At 42.3% G+C, this 24,059-nt stretch overlaps 1 protein-coding gene across 2 annotated transcripts in view; it reads left to right on the top strand.

Moving 5' to 3' along the window:
- LOC134869249 (zinc finger protein GLIS1) overlaps window positions 1-24,059 on the top strand; it is a 77,370-nt gene that overhangs the window by 51,339 nt on the left and 1,972 nt on the right. The window contains exons 6-10 of one of the 2 annotated variants that reach the window (XM_063890735.1): window positions 6,567-6,728; window positions 9,614-9,712; window positions 12,407-12,548; window positions 16,727-16,907; window positions 23,398-23,528. In XM_063890735.1, coding sequence (XP_063746805.1) covers window positions 6,567-6,728; window positions 9,614-9,712; window positions 12,407-12,548; window positions 16,727-16,907; window positions 23,398-23,528 — 715 coding nt within the window. Of the gene's footprint in view, window positions 1-6,566; window positions 6,729-9,613; window positions 9,725-12,406; window positions 12,549-16,726; window positions 16,908-23,397; window positions 23,529-24,059 lie in introns of both variants that reach the window. The other variant, XM_063890734.1, reaches the window with a different exon arrangement.

Below are 24,059 nucleotides of genomic sequence, written 5' to 3'. Positions count from 1 at the left end.
TCATACCAATGCTTCCTGTTGTGCCATCCACATCGTTTTTAATCTGGCCCCCAAACTATTCAGGCATGAGTGCAAAATGGCTGTTAAGAACAATTTCTCCAGTCATTTACATGACTACTTCCTCCCACCAATTTATCGGCTGAGGTGGCTTATTCACTCGCATCTGGACAACACTCCCTCGCCTTTACTCATCCACTGTGTGTACTCATATCTCAGGATTCATGAATCAAGGCTTCCAGAGAAATTTTGGAAAATGCACGAGGCATGTGAAGAAAATAGACACTTCAAGGAGACGGAAAACAAAATGTGTGTGAATTAATATCGCTCCAGCTCCGAGAGAAAAAGGAGTCGAGCGCTATCTTTGATTCAAATTAAAGCCCTATTCGCAACAGATGAGGCTGGCTGCTAAGAGGGTCCCGCTCCACACTGGAAATGATATGTGTAAACTATGTAATGTGAATGTTTTAGCCAAGCTGTGTTTAATTTTGTATCCTGACGAAGCGCATGAGAAACCTGCCTCTCCTTAGCTGTCTCGTTGAATCATATGGATATAATTTCATCCATTTACGTTTTTCTGCTCTTTGCTGTGGTTGCCACAGGGCATTTGGAAGCAGGCAGATTAAATGCACATGTTCTTCCCATCCGCAGCCGGGCCACTCTGCAGCTCAGCCTCCCCTCCGAACAGATCCGAAGTGTTGGTGGTTTTCCTCGTTGGTCAGGGCAGAGAAAGACACCTTGTGATAAACCAACTCGTTCCCCTCAAACCCCTTTTTTCATACGTATAAACTTATACAGGCGGCTTTTGAGCATTCACACTTTATAACATGTTTTATTTGGCAGTGTTTTCTTTCTTGCCACCACAACTCTTTCTTTGCCCCTCATCTTGTCTGTCAGGCTTGGCAGTGAAGGAGCCTGGATGTGTTAGTTATAACTAATCACAGCGGAGAGTTGGTCGAGGCTTTTAAGCTCTATTTCCTTTAATGGGGGGGCCCTCTGAACATGAGTAATAGTGAATGTCATGCTAGTAAGCAGCAAACAGTTGAGTCCCATGCCCCTGTCATTAGTCAGTGGCCTGCTCTACAGTTACTTCACAGGGCCACAAAGATAAGATATAAGTGCTAATGGAGATTCCCATGCATCTAAATCAACTGCAGAAAAGCTTAAGTGTCAGCAGAGAAAACATTGAGATTATTTGTAGTAGGAAATGACTCCTTTAAAATATATGTGACAGCACTTGCAGCCACAGTCATCGACGGCTGTAGATTTAAGAACATTTACCCAGGGACTGTATGTTCAATTTTGAGGTGCTGTACTTGAGCTTTTACATTTTACACTCCTCACTTCTACTCTAGAACTTTCTACTTCAGAAATATTCTTACTCTTATCTCAATTTATTTTACAACTTCAGCTGCCAGTTACTGTAGAGATTCAGATTAGAAATTGTTGCAAAAACCAATAAATAAGTTAGCTTGTATTATTATAGGTTAAGATATCCTACAGCAATGAAAGTCATTTGAATTCGTTCCACATTAACCAGCTGTGATGAACGTATGTCATAATCCAGTCATTTAATATACATTATTCTGAAATGGGCTTTTGGGTGTAATACGTACTTTCGTACTTTTCGATTTTGGTACAGTAAGTACATTTTTATACCTTTACTTAACTTGATTTAAAATGCAGGACTTTTACACGTGATCGAGTATTTCTAAGTAAGAAATCCATAACGGTACTTCTCCCCCGACTGATCTCTGCTTCTCTCCCCTCTTCATTTCTCTTCCTACGTCATGCATTAAAGCTTTAAATCAGATCTCTGCTTTGCATGTCAGCAGCTATATTTCCTGCGGACACCCCTCCATAACGGCTGGTTTGTTTCCATCATCCACAGCTCCTGCAGGTTGCTAATGAGCCGCCGCATGTGAGCGGAGCCGCACACTGCTGCCTTTTAGCCCTGGCTCTGTTTGGCCTTCTCCCTGCCAGTCAGGAGTCATTTCCCATGAAGGCCTCAGGCCCGCCGCACCTCCACTCGCCTGCATGCTGCGTCCATAATCTGTCCGTAGTGATCAGCCGCCTGTCCAGCCTCTCAACCCCGCTCTCGCCCCCTTCAGCCATGTCAAGACCCCGCTGTCATCCCAAATGTTTACCGAGCTACTGAACCCCCTACTCAAGAGTGAGACGGTGTCAAACAGTGCTCAAATCCCTCCACGCTGCCGGCGCTGCTCCACTCGTGCGGTAATCTGCCCGTTTACCTAAGACGGAGTTTTCAGAGAGGAAAACTAAACATGTTTAAAGCAATTAATGTGATTAGTGCTGTCTAAACTGTTTTCATAGATAATATCAAAGGTAAAATCAATCCTGTGTCAGAAGCCTTGGCCGGCACAGCTCCATGTTTATACCACTCTAACTCATGTGCTCATTACTCTAAACAGTTTGTTTTTGGGGGGGAATCTCCTCTTGGACGATACAGAGAACCTATTGACGTTTATGCGTTTTTTGCGTAGTTTTAGATGTTTTTATCAGCAATATTTTACTTGGGTTAATAATCTGGTTTTCAGCATTACTATCATACATTCTGTTGTACTATACACCTTTTTACATATGTATTAGTGTGGTATAGTGTAGTACAATTTTACTTCTCTATGCTTATATAACATTTTTATTTAATTCAATTGATTTTTTTAAGGATTTGGACAACTTACAAAATCATATTTCTAAGTAAAGTATCCTGTTTTGATTCTGATTCTTTTCAAGTTGGGATAAAACTCATAACCCTGGTATATAATGGCCATGGCTCATCATCAAGAGACTACAAATTGCTGAAATCAGTACTGTTAAAACACTTTGCTTCAACAACAGGAGCAATACTGGATTTCCCCTGCATGTCCAAAATATCCAAACCTAAGTAGGTTTTTGACATCCCATTTACTATGAAAAAGAATCCATTTTACAGATCGAATTGGCTTTGCTGAAAAATCTCTGTTGCGTAAAATACCTCATGCAGGCTTCTGGGTAGCGTCAGTGCCTCGGGGTGGCAGAGCCTGTTGGTTTCCCAGCAGGCAGTGAACCCTCCTCCGCCTCCCTGCTGCTGCAGCTTCCCGAGCAATAATACGCTCGACACGATTAACACGCTTTCCTCCACGGACCCGTTACTATAATTTAGCTTCAAATTTGTATTGGGGAAAAGAAAGCAATGAAAGAGTGATTATTCCCTTACATATAAATACACACATTTGGCACGTCAATAATAGTGGTGTTTGTTTTCCAAATGTTTGGCGCCGCGTTTCAGACATCGCCGTGGACCGCGTCTGTCATGACTGCTAGGGCAGTGTGGATGTTCCTCTGATTTTTATTAAACTTTCCCACCCTCGCTGCGTCTCTCATTTCCATCTGAAACCTTTGATTGGCATGACTAAAGAATAATATGTTTCCGCTGAACGGCGCTGCGTGATGAGAACTCTTAAAGACATTTTTTCCATGATTGTATGCTAAAGCCTGGACTCAGTGAGTGTGTGGATGAGTCCAGGGTAAATATTTTATTCATTAGTGCATTCCAGTCCTGTGCCTTTATTGTGACTCAATGCTGTCTAGTCAAGGAGTCATAGCTTTTATACATTGCTCTTCTCAGTATTAGCCTCACCACACAATACACACTGGGACCTCTCCAATATGGAAGGTGGACTGCTACTTGGAGAGGTCCCAGTTCACCTCCTAGGCCCTGATGTGGTGCCCTTGAGCAAGGCAGCGGACACCTCCAATCCCCCCCTCCCCATTGCTCCCTGGGCGCTGCACAATAGCTGCCCACTGCTCCTAGTACTAGGATGGGTTAAATGCAGAGGACCAATTTCACTGTGTGTGCTCTGCTGTGTGCATGCATGTGACAATAAAGAGGGTTTCATCCTCCGACTCTACACGTCTTAAAAACGTCTTGTACAACCCTAACCCTAAAGAACCCTCCTTTAGATTTTGGATCAAAATACATGTCTGTAGTACCAGTAAGTGTCAATAAACCTAATTGTCTTTACTCATATCATAATATTTACAATTTTAGACTTAGTTTAATACATTTAATCCTGATTCTTATATGCAGGGGGACCATTTTACTGATACTGATGCTTTTTACAGAAGGTTGACCCATACATTTGTGCGATTTATTAGCATAACATGTCTGTCTCTCCAAGCATTAATAAGCTCACATCCTACGTCCGTATGCAGTTTGCATACTGTTGATCTGAGTTAAATAAACTATACAAACTTAGCATGTGAGATTGTAGCCAGTTGTAAAAAAAAATGTGACAGTGAGAAAACAACAAAAAAACATGTCTCTTATCATATTGAAATTATACTTTTGTTTCCAAACTCTTGGCTTAAAACTCTCTTGAGGAGCTGTGCATTGTGAAGCCAACACCGTGCAGATTAAGACTCTCTTACTGCGCCACACACACACACACCCACAGATCAGCCTGGTCACCCAACACGGCTCTACCATGACTGGCTTAGGTTTCTCCCGTATTAAATGGAGCCTCAGTGAATAGAAGGCCCGGCCGGAGCGGTGTGAGTGAATGAAGGAGACCAGGGATGAGCATTTAGCCCAGATGAAGCTGAAGGCCGATTAGAAGAATGGTGTCACTCTCTCCTTAGCCGTAACCCGACCTGTTGTCAGCGGGCTTCACTAAAGGTCAGGCTACAATGGACAGTGGAGACCGCAGCAGCAACTGTTTGTCAGTGATGGTGCGTTTTCACCTCGGTCAGAAAAGCCCTTTTGCAAGAAATTGGTTTTAGGGAAATTTAAGAGAGCGGGGAACCTGTAATTTCAGGAGATTTAGTCTGACAGTGAGGGACAGCTTAAGAGCTTAAAGTAGTAGTTGTTGTAGTAGTAGTGGCAAAATGCTTTTATCAGACAGAAAGTGTTCCTGGCTCGCGGTTTTCTCCATGACTTCAATCTCATGTTCAGGTGCTTGACATAGAATGAACTCTTCAGATGAGGTGTGAAATTACCAGGGGGGAGACTTTAGGTTCCAACGTTTACTTTAATAGGCTCTCACTTAAATCTCACTCAGCAAGTCAAAGATATGTCCGGCATTATTGTGTAATTGATGGAAAAATATCAATTTTAGTGTTATATTTTGTTTCTTATATTTTAAATGAGCAATTTTCTTACATATAAGCTTTTATTTCTCGTGTAACTTCAACTTATTATTCTTGTAGTCACTGAGAACTGAGAGTTTATTTGTGAAATTTCTACATAAATGTTTGTTTATCTGACTTTTTTTTGCAGTTTGCAGTAATCAGTTATAAAAACTCCATTATTTTATACACATTTTCCTCTTTTTCATGTCATATCATGCCACACTTCTTCCTTAGCACACAGCAGTGTGGAGTAGATCCTGAAATAAGCACTTTACTTTTATGTACTGAATCAAGAATCAAGATAATAAAGGGATGTGGAAAATGATGGCACAAAGGCAGAACGGTTTGAGTATTTTTCAATTCTTGGTCAATATGAGAATAATACGTTTAAGCTATCTAAATAAAATATAATAAAAGCATTTAATATCAATATTTGTGTGCGATACTTCAACAAAAAGCCTCTTTTGTGCAATCCTGTATAAAATGATGCATCTGGAGTCTTTAAAGTGTGAAAATAACTGTCTTTGCAGAAGAAAGATGCTCTTAATTTGCTGTCTCTGTGACCGTCTCCGTATATTGATGTCCGGCTGCTCCTGACAGATAATGAGATTAACCTCAGGTAGATATGAGTGACGTTGAGCTATGCTTCCCATACTACTGTTTCCCATATACATGATGTGACTCTTTACACCGCGGCTTCAGCAGGGGGTCTTGACATGATCCGTCTCATCAACCAATCAGCCGTGTTTTCTGCTTAAGAGCAGGAGTGGACACGCGAGACGCCTCATGAATCATTCACGTGTTAACAAATCTGTGGTGTTCATTGGCTGAGTGGTTCGGATCAAATGGGCCAAGCCGGGTCTGATACGAGCCTGTTCACAGTCACTGTCACTTGTCAGTCCGAGGCACTATACACAGCCGAACACTTATCTCATGCTATGCATTACAGCCCATTAACCGCCGCTGTACAGCACACTCCAGTTTCCCCCTGCAATTCAGACACAGCCTTGAGGCAGGTGTACTGTCACGCACGCTTCTGTCTTTCAAGTGGACCTCGTTTTCAACAAAGGACGCTGGATTGGCCACGTAATTCAAGAGCGATGGAAAAAAAAGCTTGCAATTATACCTCCCATGTTCTTAAGCATCTCTCGCTTTTCCATAGCTGGTTTATATGTGGTGTAAAGTGAACTCCTCCAGCTGTAAGAGTGTTTAAGGGACTGAGGTAAGAGTGGTCACAGACTTGTACATATACAGAGCCAACATCTTACCAGAACATGCCCTGATTGATTTCTTTTTTTCTGTGTGCATGCATGTGGGCGTCTTTTTGTTTCCTTTTGTGGTCTTGCACATACCTGTCTCACTGTGGTTGTCTCTGTGTGTTTCTGTTTATGCATACATTCCTGTGTCATGTCCCTGTGCCGTGTTTCCCTCCTCCACAGTTCGAGGGCTGCAACAAAGCGTTCTCACGTCTGGAGAACCTGAAGATCCACCTGAGGAGCCACACAGGAGAGAAGCCGTACCTGTGCCAGCACCCCGGCTGCCAGAAAGCTTTCAGCAACTCCAGCGACCGAGCCAAGCATCAGCGCACTCACCTGGACACGGTCAGGAACCCTCAAGTCTCTGCTCTGTCCCAATGTCTCACCAGAGTTGGTTAATGCTTAACCGATCTTTGCCGAAAACAGCGTGGGTGGTCGCTTAGCTGAAGGAAACACATCTGCATGACATTTTGGTCGCTAAATATTCAAATATGTCGAATAAAATATTTAGTTTCACATCTATTTAGGGATTGGATTCTGTGCAAAATTAAAATGTGAGGTATTCATTAATCTATCAACGAACTTCCATTCATTATGAGTGTGTCTGCTCACGCTGTGATCCCTCCTTCAAGTTAAACTTCTCTCCAAGTCTTAATGCCTATTTCCACATCTTGACAGTGTAAGTGTTTAATTAGCTGTCAGTCACTGAGATGTTTGACTCTCTCTATGCTGGCAGTGACGTGTCAGATCATTAAACGATCAGTTCCTTCAGGTCGCTAACACACTTGGATTGGAGCTGAATTTGCAGACACAGCTTCGCCTGTTTCTCTGACCGGTATAGAGGAAGGGAAAGGTTGAGTCACCCATCGCTGCCACTCGTCATGTCTCAGCCACGCACCAATACCTCACTTTATCACCATCCACAGGCCAACACAGCTCTGGAATAAATAGCTTATTTTTGCTCAAATAACGTACGTTAGTATTCATTCCCACAATTCAGACAACTCGACAGTCATTTCTTGCTACTAAGCAACTATTTAATTAAAATATCTGCAAGGTTTGGGGATAGTTTTAGTTCATTTGTGATCACTAAAACATATGCACCACTTAAAGCCAACAATAATATCATTTTATCACATCTCTGGAAATCAAGGACATTATTTAGTAAAAAAATATGCATTTATAAATGTCTACCCTGTTACAATCAGGCAGTGAAGTCTGGGTTTGTATGCATCCAAAATTAACCTTATGTAAATGTTCTATGGATTATTAGTGCACGCAAAGTTAAAACAATTCTCTGAGGTTGTTACAATCTAAACAACACATAGCACCCTCTATCTATACCCCCTAAATAAGATATATAAGAATAAGATAAACAGCTCCGAGAAAATTTAAGAGACCACTCCACATTTTTCTTAAATCTTTATCTCTACATGTACGGCAGCCATTCCAGTGTTTGTTGAATTTCCACATAGAGAAGAAGTGTCATTAGTTTATAGAATAAAATAAAATAAATAATACTAATTAATTTGACATACCTATAAATAATAAAACAAGAGAACATGATTATGCTCTGGTCTCTTAATCTTTTCCGGGGCTGTATATTCAGTGACTAAACAAACCTCTTCATTGCAGACTGGATATAAATGTAAATTCTTCAAAGGATAATTCAAAATATGAACCAAATTTGTTCATTAAATACTATTTTTCAGAGCCCTAAAAATGGTTGCAGGTATTAGACAGTCGATTAGTTACAAAGGGGTTCTGATTTTTTTTTTATGTGCTTGTAAAAATGGTTTTCCCTTCTGAGGTCAGAGAGGTGGATTCAGACTATATGACCAAGTACTAAAAAAGCCAGATAGAATAAATACCAGTTTTAATCACTCGAATTCACCAGCTTCTGCAAAGCTCTCAATGATATAGATTCTCATTTGAGTATTTTTATATTATTTATATTTCCAGAATATTTTCCCCCTGTGTTTCCCTGCGTTGGCCCGACACCACTGCTTTCAGTGCACGTAATAATAAATCACTCAGAACCTTAACATAAGCAGACTTCTGTTTTTCTATCAGTTCGGGATTTTCTTCCACGGCCCGATCTCTCCTCAGTGTGATATAAACGATACAGCTAATCTGGGACCCTGATGCTTATGGCTTCACATTAACGCCCCGCTGAGGCCGTCACTGTGCCAGCGGCCTGCCCTGCCAGAAACACTTTACAGGGAAATCATTTTCAAGCTTTAATGGTATTTATCCTCCACAGAAGTTGTGCTTGATTTTTTTCCTACTCAACGTTCTGCGCTGTTTTGTTGCTTGACAAAACAAACATGGCGAAGATGAGTGGCACTGTAAGCGCCTTGCAATAACAACGGCTTATTTACAGAGAAGGTCGTGGTGTGGAGGCAGAGCTAATAAAGCTGCGTATCCTCTTACACTTTAATGGGCAACGTATATTCCTGACGATGAAGAGAAAAATTACTGCGGAAAATCCCTCAATCTGCGACTACATGCTGTATTTGCTTGGTTAATGGGAAGAATGTGAAATGATGAGGAAACTCCATCACAATTAAGTAATTCTACAGATTCCAACATTTCCCTCCTTACACATCTGTATGTCAGCATGCATACAGGTCATACTGAAGGTATTCAGTAACACCAACAACACTTTATTCGTTCAGAATTTAGTAGAAAGTAGAAAAATCCCATCACAGTCCTATTTTCTTAAACATGCAAATAAAAAACCTAACCATTTCTTTATAATTGACTTCACATGTGACAGGCATTGTCGAGTATTCTTATTAATTATGTTGCATTGATGTTGTTTGATCACAAAGAGACAGTTCACTAATTCAATGGGAGAAGAAAAGCAGCACAGCAAGTAAAAAAAACTTGGAGGTTCTGAATTCAAATACAAACTATCAAGGAGATCATTTGTTATTGAAATGTTTAATGACAGATATTTTCTTCTCTCTTTTTCATGCCTTTTTTCCCTCTTCTTACTTCCTCTGTCAGCTGCAAGGTAGGACTTCAACTCTGCCTCTACTTCATTATATTTCAAACTTACTTTGTACAAAAAGTGCTTATTTACACCTGAATTCCCCTCATTGTTCTCTCATATCTTTCTACAAAACTGCCAAATGTGTGTATTGTGTCTTTGTCTTTACAGTAAAGTGATTTTAAATGTTACACAAACTTAAAACTAAAGTGAAATATTGTTTTTCTGCCTGTAGAAACCATACGCATGTCAGATCCCCGGCTGCACCAAGCGCTACACAGATCCCAGCTCTCTACGCAAGCATGTCAAGATCCACTCGGCCAAAGAGCAACAGGTGCGTAGAAAGGTAAGACAGCTTCTACAAGAGAGGGATGAAACAGGAAAGATAAAGAGGTTAGGTTATATATAAAGAGTTATTTAGAAAGGCCAAATCCCTATCAGAGCAGACTGGGCTCTTTCTTCACAGTAGAGGCAGAAAAATGCAGAATATGAACCTGAAAATGAGCTGAATAGTTCATCTTTACAAAAAACAAAACACATTTCAATAGTTGATGTCCAGTCAAAACAGGTGGGACAAAGATGTGTATAATTTCTGGAGTCGTGATATCGCAAGAAACTCGTTCCACCATTAAAGAGCCCCAATATCATGTAGAGGTGCCTTGCTCTGGAGCTAGTGTGCACCTTTTTCAGTATGACTGAATTCAAGTCAGTAAGGTAGGAAAACAGGTTTTACAAACAGACCCGTCTATATAATCTGTCCTGTTCTGATTTAAAGTATCCACGGATCAAACTAGCTGGTTTAATTCAATATTTGGGAAGCAGAGGGGTTGGGTAGAGGGGTGTCTCCTCAACAATAGATCAGGTCGGACCACATTTCATCGTGTTCATGTTCAAAAGCCCATTCTTCCCCTGACTGGAAGTGGGTAAATACCAGAGAAAGGGCTCATTGTTGTGGAAGGGGCTGGATAGTGGCAGGCTGGATGATGTGTTTCTTTGCCTAGCTCCGTAAAGGGAAACACATGTTTGCTTGTAGCATTGTTAATAAGCTGCACAGCTGAAAACCCCAGTGAGCAGATGTTATGGACAAATGTCAAACAAACGTTCTTACTTCACTCTAGGGGAAGAAAGAGGAAAAGCTGTTCGGAGTGTCGCAGTGTGGAGAACAGAGCCCCAATTACACGTGATGAATGTTTAGCAGGAAAACTCATGAGGATCCCCTGGAGGACAAGCACATACATATTTATTGACATACAGTATTCCAGTGTCATAAAGTGGAGTATGCCAGCTGTAAAACTCGATCAATCATCTGTGATTGTACTGGCCGGAGAGGCAGAAGGTCTAAAAGGATGTTAAGTCACGCACAGATATGGTTGTTATCCGTCCACTTGGCTCATCGCTGAGGGTTAGAGTAGATTGCTGTGATAGTGCCGAAGAATGTTTCCAGCCACAGTCCGACCACAGAATCAAAATGTGGGTTTGATTTTCATGAAATAACAAAGGCTGGATTTGTGGAAGGATGGACCGACTAGCAGAAACAGAGATACAGAGACAGATAGGGTAGAGATGATGATGATGAAGGAAAAAAACTGACCTGAAATAACACTCATAGTAACACTAAAGATCGTTATGCCTCTGAGCATCACAGATCCCGTACACACATACAAATATACGTGTTATTCAAGAAGGATAATATCAAAGAACGCTAAAAAGTTATTGAGATTCTATCACTCAAGTCTGAAAAATGCCTCATAAATAAGCTTAAGTTTTATTGCACAGATGACGTGTTTATGTTGAGATTAGTTTTTACTGCCAGGTTTTATTTCAACACAAACTAGCTGAACATATTGACAAAATGTTACAAATGTTCGCTTGCTAAGGAACAGCTCTTCAACCCGTTATATTTAGTAATAAATGAGGTCATTTAATGTGATTGCAATTGCAGTTCTAACACTTGAGCAATGTTTGAAAGTTGAATCATGATGTAAACCAGCTAGGTTTACATTTACATTTCTGAAGAATAAGCTTGAGGCTGGTTAAGTTGTTACCCTGTAATGGTATCAAAATACCAAACTTTTGGAGTTGTAATAAATACGTTTATAGCCCGGAACAAAACACCCTTTCAATCCCTTTAGCTGTATCCCTGTTCATGACATCTATAGTGGGGATGAACAACTCACTCATTTAAGTTTTATCAAGCCTTAAAGTAATAATCATTCTCCATGCAAAGATGGCGACGGTCAGACCCACTCACATTGAGCTTCACAACATCTTCCAGAAACCTATGAACCACGTCACATCCATATTTTACACAGTCTAAGACCCACTTCTTCCTTTCTCCATAAAACTTAATTTGATATTGGAGCCAAAGCAGAAGCATTGAGACCTTCTGTAGATTGTTTTAAAACGTCTTCCTTCTACACACTTCCCAGTCGCTGCGTTTAATTTACAGGCTCTTTGAAGCGGGGTCTCCTGGGTAAATGGAAGATGTGGTTGTTGGGACAGTGCTGGTGTGTACCTCAGCAACTGTAATGTTTTATTACAGAGGAATCCACAGAGGTCAGCTGTGCAGCTGATTTATAAGGCAGATGTTTAATTTCTTCAACGGACACACGTTAGGTTTGGGTTTCTTCTGTGTGGCGTGTGATCGACTCTCCAGCTGAAATGTGTCTTCAGTTGCCCCACATTACTGCTGGCAGGGAGAAAAACAGAAGCAATCCTGCATTGGCTCTGAGTTGGTACACTGATCACTTAGCCACATTGTTCAAGGCCAAAGTATGACTCAAAAAGCTGCATGAGCTCTCCTCTGGGCGCCCCTGACTGACAATGTAATATGTTACTGTTTCAAATCAACATTACTATCACGTTATTTTATTTAAAAGGAAACAGAAATACACACCCAGCCTACAAATAGAGAAGAAGTGTTTTGTTCTATGGTTGTGTAATCTTACAAACCAGATGGAGTTCTGTATAAATGACTCACCAATTCTTGTAAAAATGTTCCGTTTTTTCTCATGTTTGTGATTGGCAGCTGCGGCCCTGTCCTCACATGGAGCAGGACGTCCTGAGTGACTGTCTGTCCATGCAGCACCTCCACAGCTCGTCCTCCTCGCAGCACCTCTACAACGGCAAAGATGGCCGTTCTCCCGGACTGGGCCAAGACATCTTCACAGGTGCACACAGGAAGCTGCTCCGTAATCCAACACCCTGAATATGTAACCTCTTCCCCTTATGAAGTCATTAAGTAATCTAATACTTAGTCAGCAGCAACAATTTAGGTCTTTAGTATCTCTCTGCGGCCCTTTTCCTTTTCCTTTCCTCTCCGACTTCTTTATTGGCAGGACATTTACAACACTTAAATACTAACAGTTGTAAGAAGTTGTATAATTTTCTTTGAATTGCTGTCCCCTATTATAGAGATGAAGTGCAATGTAACTCAGAGAGGTTTTGTTTCTTAGTTTTTGTTCAACACTTTACATACATTTCTCAAAACCTTATTCATTTCGGAAATTTCCAAAAACACGTGAGAAGAATTTGTTACAGCTTATTTTTCATATAAACTGTGCAATTCCGATTGATGTTGTTGCAATGAAGGTGGAAGATGCAAATAACCAAAGTCTTGCATCATCTCATGGACGGTATAACGGATAAAAGATCACCAAAATGTCCCTCTAACTTTCGGTTGCAGTAAAGAAACAAACAAGATTTTTCATGGAGAATATTTCTTAGTTTTAGTTATCGTTTCTTTTGCTGCCAATTACTTCAATCCCTGGTAGTATTGAGTTGATTTGAAAGGACTATTGTACCAATTGTAATGATTTGTTTCTATAATTTAAAACATTTATTGCTTTAAACCACAATTATAACGTAGGTGCAGGTACTTAATTCAACCGTTATTGTCTTGAAACATCTTCCAAATGTTACATTTGCACGAATAATGCTCAAAGGTTAAGTAAGTTATGGCATAAATCCCTCTATTCTTTGCTTTTGGGCTTGAATACAACATGTCATATGACACCGGTAGTAGCACAATCCTTGTCTCAAAATATGGATGGCCAAGGGATTTTCCTCCAAACAAAAGCCAGCAGGCGAGATCCGACCGCCAGATATCCAAACACCTGGCAGAGCGATCACCGAGTCATTGGTGGTCATCAGCAGCCATGTCAACATTCCTGCAGATGTATTATGGTAATTTTGTTCTTTCAGGCAGAAAAACCATCCTTACCGCACCTTTTATTCGAACAAAAGCACACTATAATTCAACAATCTATAATTGCTTATACACATTTCATATCAACATTTTAGCTGTTGGACTCCCCATTGGTTATTTTAGTTCAGATGTAACAACCTGGCATTTTTGTTTGCTTGGTTTGTAATTCATAACCATATCATGTTAACCCGTCATCTTGTCATGCACGTGCTGCAAAAAGCATTACGACCCGCCACAAATGGAAACTTTTATGCCTCACATGTGGGCGCTTAAACCTCCATTTTTCTAATTGATGAATTTGACCGTGAAAATGTGTCAACACAACTCCGGATTGGGAACGAGAGAGAGAGAGATAAATAGATTTTCACAATCTTAAAGACAAGACGGATTACCTCAGTTCACATCTGTCCCTGTTTTCTGCCTGTACCCTATCCAGGCTCCCCCGTTGCTCTCTGTTATTGTTGCTGGAACTCAGCACACCGTTGACGACTGTAAACGCTCAACTGCTCTTTGAGTGTCCACCCGGGCCTCTGCGTCTTGGCTCTTTTCCCCTCTGCCTCCCTCTGTCTCTGAGTGGATGTTGCCTACTCTCTTGTTTAAAATGCTTTAAAGCCCTGAGGACTTTGCTCGTGAGTCGATGCCAAAGCGTTCAGGGATGCAGTGTTATTCAAGGCCAGGAAAGATGTTGCAGGTTGGCATTCAGGATCTCCATTTTCATGAGTTCCCCTTTGTTTCAGGGCCAATAGGATGCATGGAAGAGGTGGGGCAAGGTGGGCAGCCATCCCCATCATTAACACTTCTGGAGCAGAAAATGAGTCATGCTTCCAGTCAGAGTTAAACTAGTTTTCCTGTTATAAGTCTGCTCTTATTCACATGGCTGCAGCAGGGCTTACGAGAAGCCCCTCTCTGTTTTATGGAGCGTAATTAGAGTTCCCTGATTAACCAGAGGAAGGACTCATCGTAGTTTTAGTGCAGATGTTTACATGCTCCTGCTATTATGCTCAATGGCTGACATCCCTCTCCATATCCCTTTAACTCAGGAATTTCTTCCTGAGTTTGACTAGCAGCATTTCAGATCCAACATCTTCAAAACATAATCCTCTATAACCCATAAAGAGTGCCATCACATCCTTTCACTCCTCTCCCACCACAAGGAACCAGCGATGAAATTGAGGCAATCACAGCCATTATTTGTCGACTGTTTTGCTGGTCTGATAGCAGATGTTGGGGCTAAAGGGGAAAACATTTAAGGACTGTGATTGATGATTTGGGGGTAATGAATCAAGCTTGTAACCATTTCAGAGTGCTGTCAGATCAGGCCCCAGCATGCTTCCACTCGAGAACAGCTGCGCCTGGAAACGGTAAAACCAGGAGCGCCGATCTTTTCCCCTCCTTTCATCTCCTCCTGTCTTCCCCTCTCGTCACTGGTTAACTGCCCCAACAGTCAGCGGGTGGATCCTGGGAAAGAAATCGTACGTTAAACGGAGCGGAAGATGGCGAGAGTAGATTTATTGTGCTGGTGGAATAAGTGAAGAGCCAGTTTAACTTCTCCCAACTTTAAGACTTGGTTTCTACTTCTTTATTTCACTGTGATTTGACTCTCTCTGGAGCAACATTTCCCTAATAAACAAGAGCAAACATGTCTAGAGAACTGATGGTGGATTTGTTGACTGATATGTTTAGTTTATTAGTTTATTCTTTTGTGGACAGTCCCCATTAAATAACTGTAACAAAAACAGTAAATGGGGCAGCTTTAGCCAACTTGGCTCATTTGTCCCCGGCCAGATGATAATAGACACCCTAAACACCCAATACATCACGAACATTCATTAAGAAGAAAGGAGGAAGGACAAGGAGATAGGATAAGAGAAGTGGTAAAATGCAACTGTAAAACCAAAAGCACACAAGGGACCTACAAGCACAGAAAGCATTAGCACCAATGGATCATGTGCAGCTGCAAGAACTGCTAGACAAAGTGCACAATATGGTTCAAAATGGTTAGACTTTACGATATAGCACATAAGTACGGTGGCCGACAGGTGCAAACGCGCCCAAAAAACTTCCATTAGTTGAAACGCGCTGCACTTTAAAAAATAATTGCATATACAAAAACACAAATGTGTAATCCCCGAAATGTCAACAAGCACTCCTCTCCCAGCTGTGCTGTGTGCATCACTTTGTACTGTCCCCAGTACCGTTGTGTTTTGAGCTTCTTGCAGCGTTTTGTTTATTAGAAGACGCTGATCATGTCTCATGAAGTTAGTGAAGATTTTCCTTCATTTGAATGTTTTGGCACATTTGTGTTTAATTATTTGTTCAGTTTTCTAACTTGCTCAGGATTTAAAGGTTTTGTGCCATTGTAAGGTGTTCGCACCTGTCTGCCACCGCACATTAGTGTAAATTCTAGCTGCTCCCAAAATATACTTTCTTATTACTGCCAAATTAATCCTTTTGGATTTTGGCTGTGGGTCAGACGAAACAACACATTTTAATACAGCACCTCTGGCTTAGGAAACTTTGGTAGAGTTCTTCTCTAGGAACAAAAAGATATCATTCATTTGTTATAAAAAAATATTATTAGATGCAGCCCTGGTTTCCATTGTTTCTGAACAGGAAAAATGAAGGCTGTGTTTAATACGAGTCCACAGCTTGAAACAGTAGAAAAGTTGGCAGCATGCAACCGGCTTCAGTAGAGAATGATGCCCCCCACAGACCGCTGTCAATAAAATATTCATCAAATATGATTTACAAATACTCTTTAGAGTCAGCAAATCCAACCGTTCTGTTCTTTATTTTCTTAGTATTTTGTAAGAGGAATTGATACAGATATAGTGTGATGTACAAACGCAAAAATAAAAATGTATCGCACAACCGTGAGGCTGTACAGTAACCCTATTTTCCCTTTTCGAATACCCTACTTTTTAAAGCCATCGCTCGAACACATGTTACATTTCACTTTATTATTGTGTAATAAGCACAAACAGCTGAAAGGACAAACAAGGCCAACCCCGTGGCAGTACAATCAATGTATCCTAAATCACAAACAGGGCAAACACAGAACATTGAAGGTTGTCAAAACAAAAGTTCCATTGCCATGAAATGGATGGCACATTTAGTGAATTAGCTTTGTTTGTCTTTCAGGCATGTACGCCGGCTCCAGCACCCCCCATCACAGCACCTCAGTGGAGCTCATCCCCGCCACCGCCAACCCCACCTCCGTCCCGACGGCTGACCTCTCTTCCAGACAGCACCGACTGGACCGGGACCTCGGCAGCCCCCATCACCTGTCCCCGCTGGCAGCCATGGACGGCCCCAGAGACGGGTGAGTCCTCGGTGTAACATGCATGTATTCTTCTGTGGTGATGTGTCAAACTAACCCTGTCTCTGTCAAGGGAGGCAAAGAGTGGGAGTTATAAAGATTAAATCTGGTAAAAGAAGATATTCCTCCAATTAAAAATCTGTCTTTTCACATTAAAACAAACTAAAAAATGAACCCTTCCAGAGCATTTTGAAGTGAAGTGCTTTAGAGGGGGAATAATTGGACCTCAATGGTTATAACATCCCTTTAATTGCTTCTTGCCATAGAAAAAACAACAACTCTTGTAGCCTTTTTGCATAAATAAGCGTCGATAGGCAGGTTCTTTTCGGATTTGCTTGCAGGTTTTTACTTGGTTCTGACACCTGACACTTTTTATAAATGTTCTTAAATTCAACACAGTCAATAAAAGAGCAACAAACCCTCACTACAGATTCTTCTGATTGGCCCTTACAGTAAATACCGAAGTTACCGAAAACTCTTAATGGAACAACGTTTTCATTTCACAAAAGCCCGAAAAATAAAAAGATTTCATTGCAAAAGATTATACTTTAAGGGGCGGCAGTAGCAACTTAGCTTGGGAATCGGAGGATCGAGTGTGGACGGGTGTCGCCTCCTGGGCACTGCTAAGGCACGTCACTCAGCACACGTGTGATAAAAGTTGATTGAATTTGACTCATCTATTTCAAGTACCATTTCCATACGTTAACATATACAGTAAGTGCCCTTCTAAACACTAAAAAGTCAGTTGACCTTTCTTCCTCCATTACTCACGCTGATGGTTTCATGATCCTCACACAGATTTTGACCCACTGCGTTCCCATTGTTTTCCACCTATTTATCATCCTGGATCAAGGCAGATCCGCAGGGCAAACCCTCTTAGATCATCTTAGGTTAAGCCTCTCGATTTACTGGAAACAGACTCAACTCCATGACCCCTAAGACATCCCTCGTGGGAAGAGGGGGTGTGCTGGTCACCTCCGGGTTGCTGTGACGCATCACCAGCTCTATTTCTGGCACTGGATGAGGTGTTCATAAAGTCCCCCATCTCCACTGGATACGGCCGCATCAGCACTATGACCAAACCTCTTGGCCGTACATGATTCACACTTTAATGGGCGTGAACTGTGGAAAGATCGTTTGGTGTTTATGCAATGAGCTTTTATCCTCAAATGACATGAATCAACACATTAGAAAACATTACCAAACAATAGGAACTGTACTAATCTAGTGGTAATCATGTTTAACAGACATTATTTGTTGAGCGATTATACGACAAACACAACAATGAAGTGCATTCAAGTCTGCCACCTTAGATTAGGCATCTGTCAGATATTTGTGAACATAAGTTCAAGTGGGGATACTTTTTAAAGGAAGATAATTGAATTTGACTTACTAAGTGGGACAGGATTGCTACATCTTTGGCAAAGAACAAAAATAAGTCCTGTTTTCTTTCAAATGAATAAAGAAATGAATCGACTGTAACAAGAATACAGGGATAGTTGCACTTTAACATATTTACAGAAAGCTAACTCACATTTAAGCAAACATGCAGCTGTCATGCTCCAGGAAACAACTCTTTTCATTTATCTGTGTCGTTCTCTTTTGTGTGTTTGTGTGTGTGCCGGTTTTATACGAGGCGCAGCATGTTTCCTATTAGTGCGGATGATTTCCCCCGGGAGCCAGAGTTACAGAGCCTAAGTGTCGTCAGGAGACACAGTGTGTACTGTACTAAACAATGTGCTGAAAACCAGGGAGGTACAAAAGGAAAACAAGTACTTTACAGTTTAATAACATTGAGAAAGAAGGGATGAAATCAACCATCATAAACCCTTGTGTTACAAAAGTTATCGTGTTACATAAACATGCTTTCTTTTAACTCCGTGGGCCCGGTGACTGTGTGTGTATATACACTTTTTCTGGGAGTGTATACAGCATATGACAGAATGAGGTTTGATGGGTTTCTCACTGTAAATGCATTTGCACTCGTGTGTGTGAGTGAGAGGAGTTTACATATAGTAATCCAGGAAACACACATGACTGCATGTGATCGGGGTGTGAGGCACAGCAGACTGCTTCACTTCCAGCACAAACACAGCAGCGGGTCGACGCGGAGAAAACCTTCTCGATGTAAACGTGCGAGTGCCGCGCTGAGACGCCAGGTCGGCCTTGGAGCATCTGGACAGTGATGTGTTGTTTCAAGCCTTAAAAGCAGGAGGAACGCTGGTGAAATGACCTCGCGGTTTCACTGCCTCTTTCTCGGCGGCATGCACAATTACCAGCGTGAGGAGAGAAATGGAAAGTGAAAAGGACCTGAGCGGTGGATGCTGTAACAGCGGCTACACAGGCAGGGCAACATGATTGGATGTGAGATGTAAGTCTGTTCCTTCAGGTGCTTGATGAAGAACATCTGAACAGTGTGTGTGAGACTGTGAGTGGTTAGCAGTGAGAATCCCCTTTCTTTCCATTATGTAACTTAAGTGCCTGTTATGCCATAAAAGTAATCTTCCGTGTTTCTTCCCCACCTTAAGATCCAACATACTTGTGACGTGATGACAACGCATTAAAGCTGAAGCAATTTCCAAATTTACAGATTTCATCAAATCAAGATGTTTGACCTAAAAGCAGTCACACACACACACACACACACACACACACACACACACACACTGGAGTGCCATATCTGTTCATCACACTGTGTGGACGCAGGGTGGGGTGAGGAGGCGGGGGGCGTTACAGTACGAGTGGCCGGGCATGAAACGTCGACTCACATTTGCCTGAAGATGGAGCATTTGATTTACATGTTTAAACCTTGAGTATACAGCCCGCTGCCAAAGTCAATATCAGCGCCGCACTTGTTTTTCCCAAACGGTTTAGCAGGACATTAAACATTTTGACAAAATTATCAAACTAGCCCGCCTCTAGTGTGGCAGCCTCTGACCTCATAGCTAAATGTGTTTACTCTGGCTCAAATGGGCCATTTAGACTCCTTTTACTTTGTAAATACCAGTGTCATTTTTCTGGAGCTAATATTAAAATATGCCAGTTTAAATACATTTGGCAATCGGCATGGCATGAGCGAGAGTTAGAGAGAGAGTGTGTGTGTGTGTGTGTGTGTAGGGCCTCTCAGATGGCTGTTGGAACATGGCGACTTGTGCTCACAGAGAGATGGGTGGTAAATGTTGTCATTCACTGCTTCAGCCATATGTGGTTATATAATTGCGGAGGGGAGAGACTACGGGCTCTACCTGCGTATTGATATTAGAGCCCCTCTGCAAATATTAGTTCGAGGTGGTTTGATACCTCAGCAGTGATTGACACAGGCTGATTGGATTAGAGTGGCAGCAGAGGCGGCACAGAGCTACATTGGCGCTCTGATGGGGGACTTTCACGGCTCGTAACTTTACACTGTCTGTCCTCCGGCCATTATGATTCTCCAGTGATCCAGAAAACCAGTGTCAATCTCACAGCCCAAACAAAAACATTTTTCAGTTAGACGCTCATGGCAGAATGTGGTAGGGCAGTTATCTTTCTAAGACTAACAGGGCCCCCAAAAATATCCTTTGCTGTCCACACTGGAGCCTGCAGGGCTGGATTAGCATTAGCTTAGCTTTAGCCAGGATGCTGCAGTCTGTCCCTCAAAGCACAGCTTTAGCTCGCTAACCAGAACCAGAAGTGTTCCCACCAATATGTGCCAAAGACCCCCGTCATCTCAGAGGGGCTTAATGATCCGAGAGATGAGAGGCGAGGCGGAGGGTGTTTGTGGGGAACGTAGTCTGCGGAGGACAGAGTCTGATCCCTGCTCCCTGGTGGGATAGTTAGCCGCAGGTGAAGGAAGACGAACGAGGAGCAGGGCAGAACTGCTCATGAATCTTCCTGTTTCTTTCCATCCCATCATGCCTCAGAGGGCAGCTCCTCTGTAACACAAGAGAGCATCAACTTGAGGAAACATTTCTGGACAATAGTTGCAGTCGACGTCCAAGTTATTTTGTCTGAACTTGCGTGGCTTCAGGCACAAAAACAGTATTTTTTATCCTCTTTCTGTTGCACTTCTTCGAGCAATAAAGTTCCCATCCATCCGTTATAGAAGACAGCACACAAGGGTATTTTACATATCTGTCCACACTCTCCCTAACCTCCAAACCTTCTAAATATTTATTAAATTAAGTCCATCTATCTGATACCCTCACTTTAAAATCCCCTCCATCTGTACCTTGGAAAAGGTCAGCGGTCGAATCACTCTCTCATAGCAGTGGGACAGGAGAGTTGGGCTGGCTGGAAAAATAGGAGAATTGCTGGATGGTCAGTGAAGATGAATATCGGGGAAAGATTAATGTGGCAAATGAAAGATTCCCCTCATTCCTGGAGCCTGAGTTGCTAGCAGGCTAATACTTGCGAGAGCTGGGCCGGGGGCAGCTGGCAGTGATTAGCTTATGATTCACTTTAGCTGCACATAGAGGCAGCTTGTAAAAATATGAACAGTATAACTGTTTCCTGAGTTTGTGCTGACAGCAGCTCCCGGGGGGGTTCTGCACTCTGCAGGAACACATGACCACGCACTGGGCCTGTGCCAACCCGTGGATTAGCTACGCTCGCTAACAGCTAGCTTCTCCGCAGCTCCACTAACAAGGTGCCACACAAACTTCCTCAGTTCTGTGGAGATGGACATGGAGGTCAAGTGCCGTTCATTTACAGCAGAGCACTTAAATTTGATACCCAGATGAACATGTTGATGGCAGTGAAAACCTTCAATGTAGGACATTTCTGTTGCTCAGCTGTTTCTCCCAGAGGCATCAGACCTGTCAGCTAAATTAGGGTTTGTATTGAACTGCTAATCCAGCAAACGTGACATTTGGAAAGTCTCCCTCTTGCGTGTTGGAAGTATTTACATATTTGAAATAACAGCATTAGCACAATATAAAAAAACCCATTACTGTTAAAATGTACCTACTTTTACTTGAGTTGTAAAACATTATTGGCTGCAAAATGTACCTGTGTGAAGTCTTTATGGAGTGGTGAAGGAATGAGTCCTTAAACCCGGAAATTAATATGCTTTTTACCACTTCTGGTCCTCATGTTCTGAACCATAGTTTTTGGTTGAATGCCTGAAGTAAGGTCAGTGGTTAACACGAGCTCAAGAGATTTTCACGTTTTGTTCTATGACATAAAACACATCAGTAAAACCTCCACTTGTGATGTCGCAGCTTCGTGCACTTTGACCTCTGTTACCTTCTCCCTTTATAAACCAGTCTCCTCTGAAGGCCCTCCACAAAGCCACTGCCTCCTCCTGAGTCCTCCTCATTCGTGGAGCAGTAGGTCATATATTCGGCTCCACTCAGGCCGGCAGAGAGCCGTCATCTGAGGGCTCCACCGCCTCCAGAAACACTCTGTCATCACCTTCATATAGCGCTTAGTGCAAACCATATGCCTCCACAGCACCGCGGCGCGTAGTAACACAGCAGCAGTTTATGTGTTGGCATTCCTGATGTGCTGTCATGAGAGGGCCGTAAGTAGCTGTTGAATATTTGGGGAGGTGATTGACCAGCTTTGTCTTTTAAAGGCAGGTCTGTTGGCCATCAGTCGGAGTATGGACCAGAGTAACCTTTCACGAAGCTAATATCAAATGTGCGATATTGAGTCATTAAATCGGGACCTTCAATTTCACAGTGAACATTTAAGTGTCTGAATGAATTCAAGACATGGTTATTGCTGCTCCTGTGTTACCTATTCACCGTCATCTGAAAAAGGCGAGCAATACACACATTAAATACCTTTATTACAGCCTTAAGACTAACCTGGCTCCCTACAAACGTAACAAAGTCCTCCTCTCCAGCTCGATATACGTACAACCTGCTTCATTTTGAGTGGTTCGAATAGACCTAAGTTTAGTAGTGATTAATACGCTTGTGCTGTATCAAAAAGGCATCCACAAACCTTTATTTAATGATCAATTTCCTAAAGAACATTCTGGTGTGGAAACTCCCGCTTTCCGAAAAGTTCCAGACATGTCATTTTAATATCTCTTTTTCTCAAAAGTCATGAATCTAAACACTATTGTGCTGTCTTGTAACTGCATCAGTGGGCCGTGTGTGGGGTTACATTTGAGTGCATCCTCTGCTGTTTGTTGACTTCAGATCATAATATGTGGTATGTGGACGATTACTTGTGGGTAGCCTGAGTTTCCACTTCTTCTTCTTCTTCTTCTTCTTCTTCTGCTTCTTCTTCTTCTTCTTCTTCTGCTTCTGCTTCTATCTTCTTCTCGTCCTTCTTCTCTCTTTTCCTTCTCCTCCTTATTCCTCTTCCTTCCTCTTCTTCTTCTCCTCTTCCTTTTCTTCTCGTCTGATAATGTGGTTAGCAGGGCGACGTGTAGCTCCTGCGTTGATCGGGACATCACAATTTTGTCAGCATTTTATACTGAAATGATTGAGACTGTCGAGAAGGATCTAAAGTTTTAATGAATAACCCGCCCCTCCCTCTCTCTCTGTGTGTCCTGCAGGGTGTCGGGTCCCCTCCTGTCTCCAGGAATGAAGGCAACAGGGACGCCTCCTCCTCCTCTGGAGAAACAGCACCTCCATCCTCACCACAAGCCCTACTCTCACTACCACCACCATCAGCCTGCAAACGACGGTAAGACTGAGACATCTGTCCGAGTGGATCCTGTTCAGGAGATATGTCTTGGCTTCATTGTGAAAATATTCACTGCCGTTTCAATTTAATATCCTGAAAAATGTTCCCCGTTGCAGCTGATTCAGTAACATGTAGCCGCAGTACCGCTCTTATAGAACTTCCTTAGTGTCAGATCACTTGGATATACATGAGAACCCCCCCGTGTCCTTTCTCAAACACTTGCTGCAGCCACATGAAAGTCCTGAGGAGAGGAAGTTGTCTCTCGCTGCCCTGTGGCTCTGTCAGCGTTTTCAGGACAGAGGGAGATTACAGTCGTAGAGACAGAGTGGGGGAAACCACACGCCGGAAGCCTTTTCCCCGAGCTGAATTAGCCAACAGAACGCTGGCTCGTGTCTTCAGCTGTCTCTCAGCGCCCTGACATGGCAGGCTCAGCTGTCACTCCAGAGCCTTTCCTAATGCCTTAAACACTGTTTTCCCTGAAAAGATCTACACATGGACGTCTCTGTAACCACACTGCGGTCGGGGAGTTGC

This window comes from Eleginops maclovinus, chromosome 9 (genome assembly GCF_036324505.1).
Source record: "Eleginops maclovinus isolate JMC-PN-2008 ecotype Puerto Natales chromosome 9, JC_Emac_rtc_rv5, whole genome shotgun sequence".
Taxonomy (NCBI): Eukaryota; Metazoa; Chordata; class Actinopteri; order Perciformes; family Eleginopidae; genus Eleginops; species Eleginops maclovinus.
This window is presented reverse-complemented; position numbering and strand designations above follow the sequence as displayed.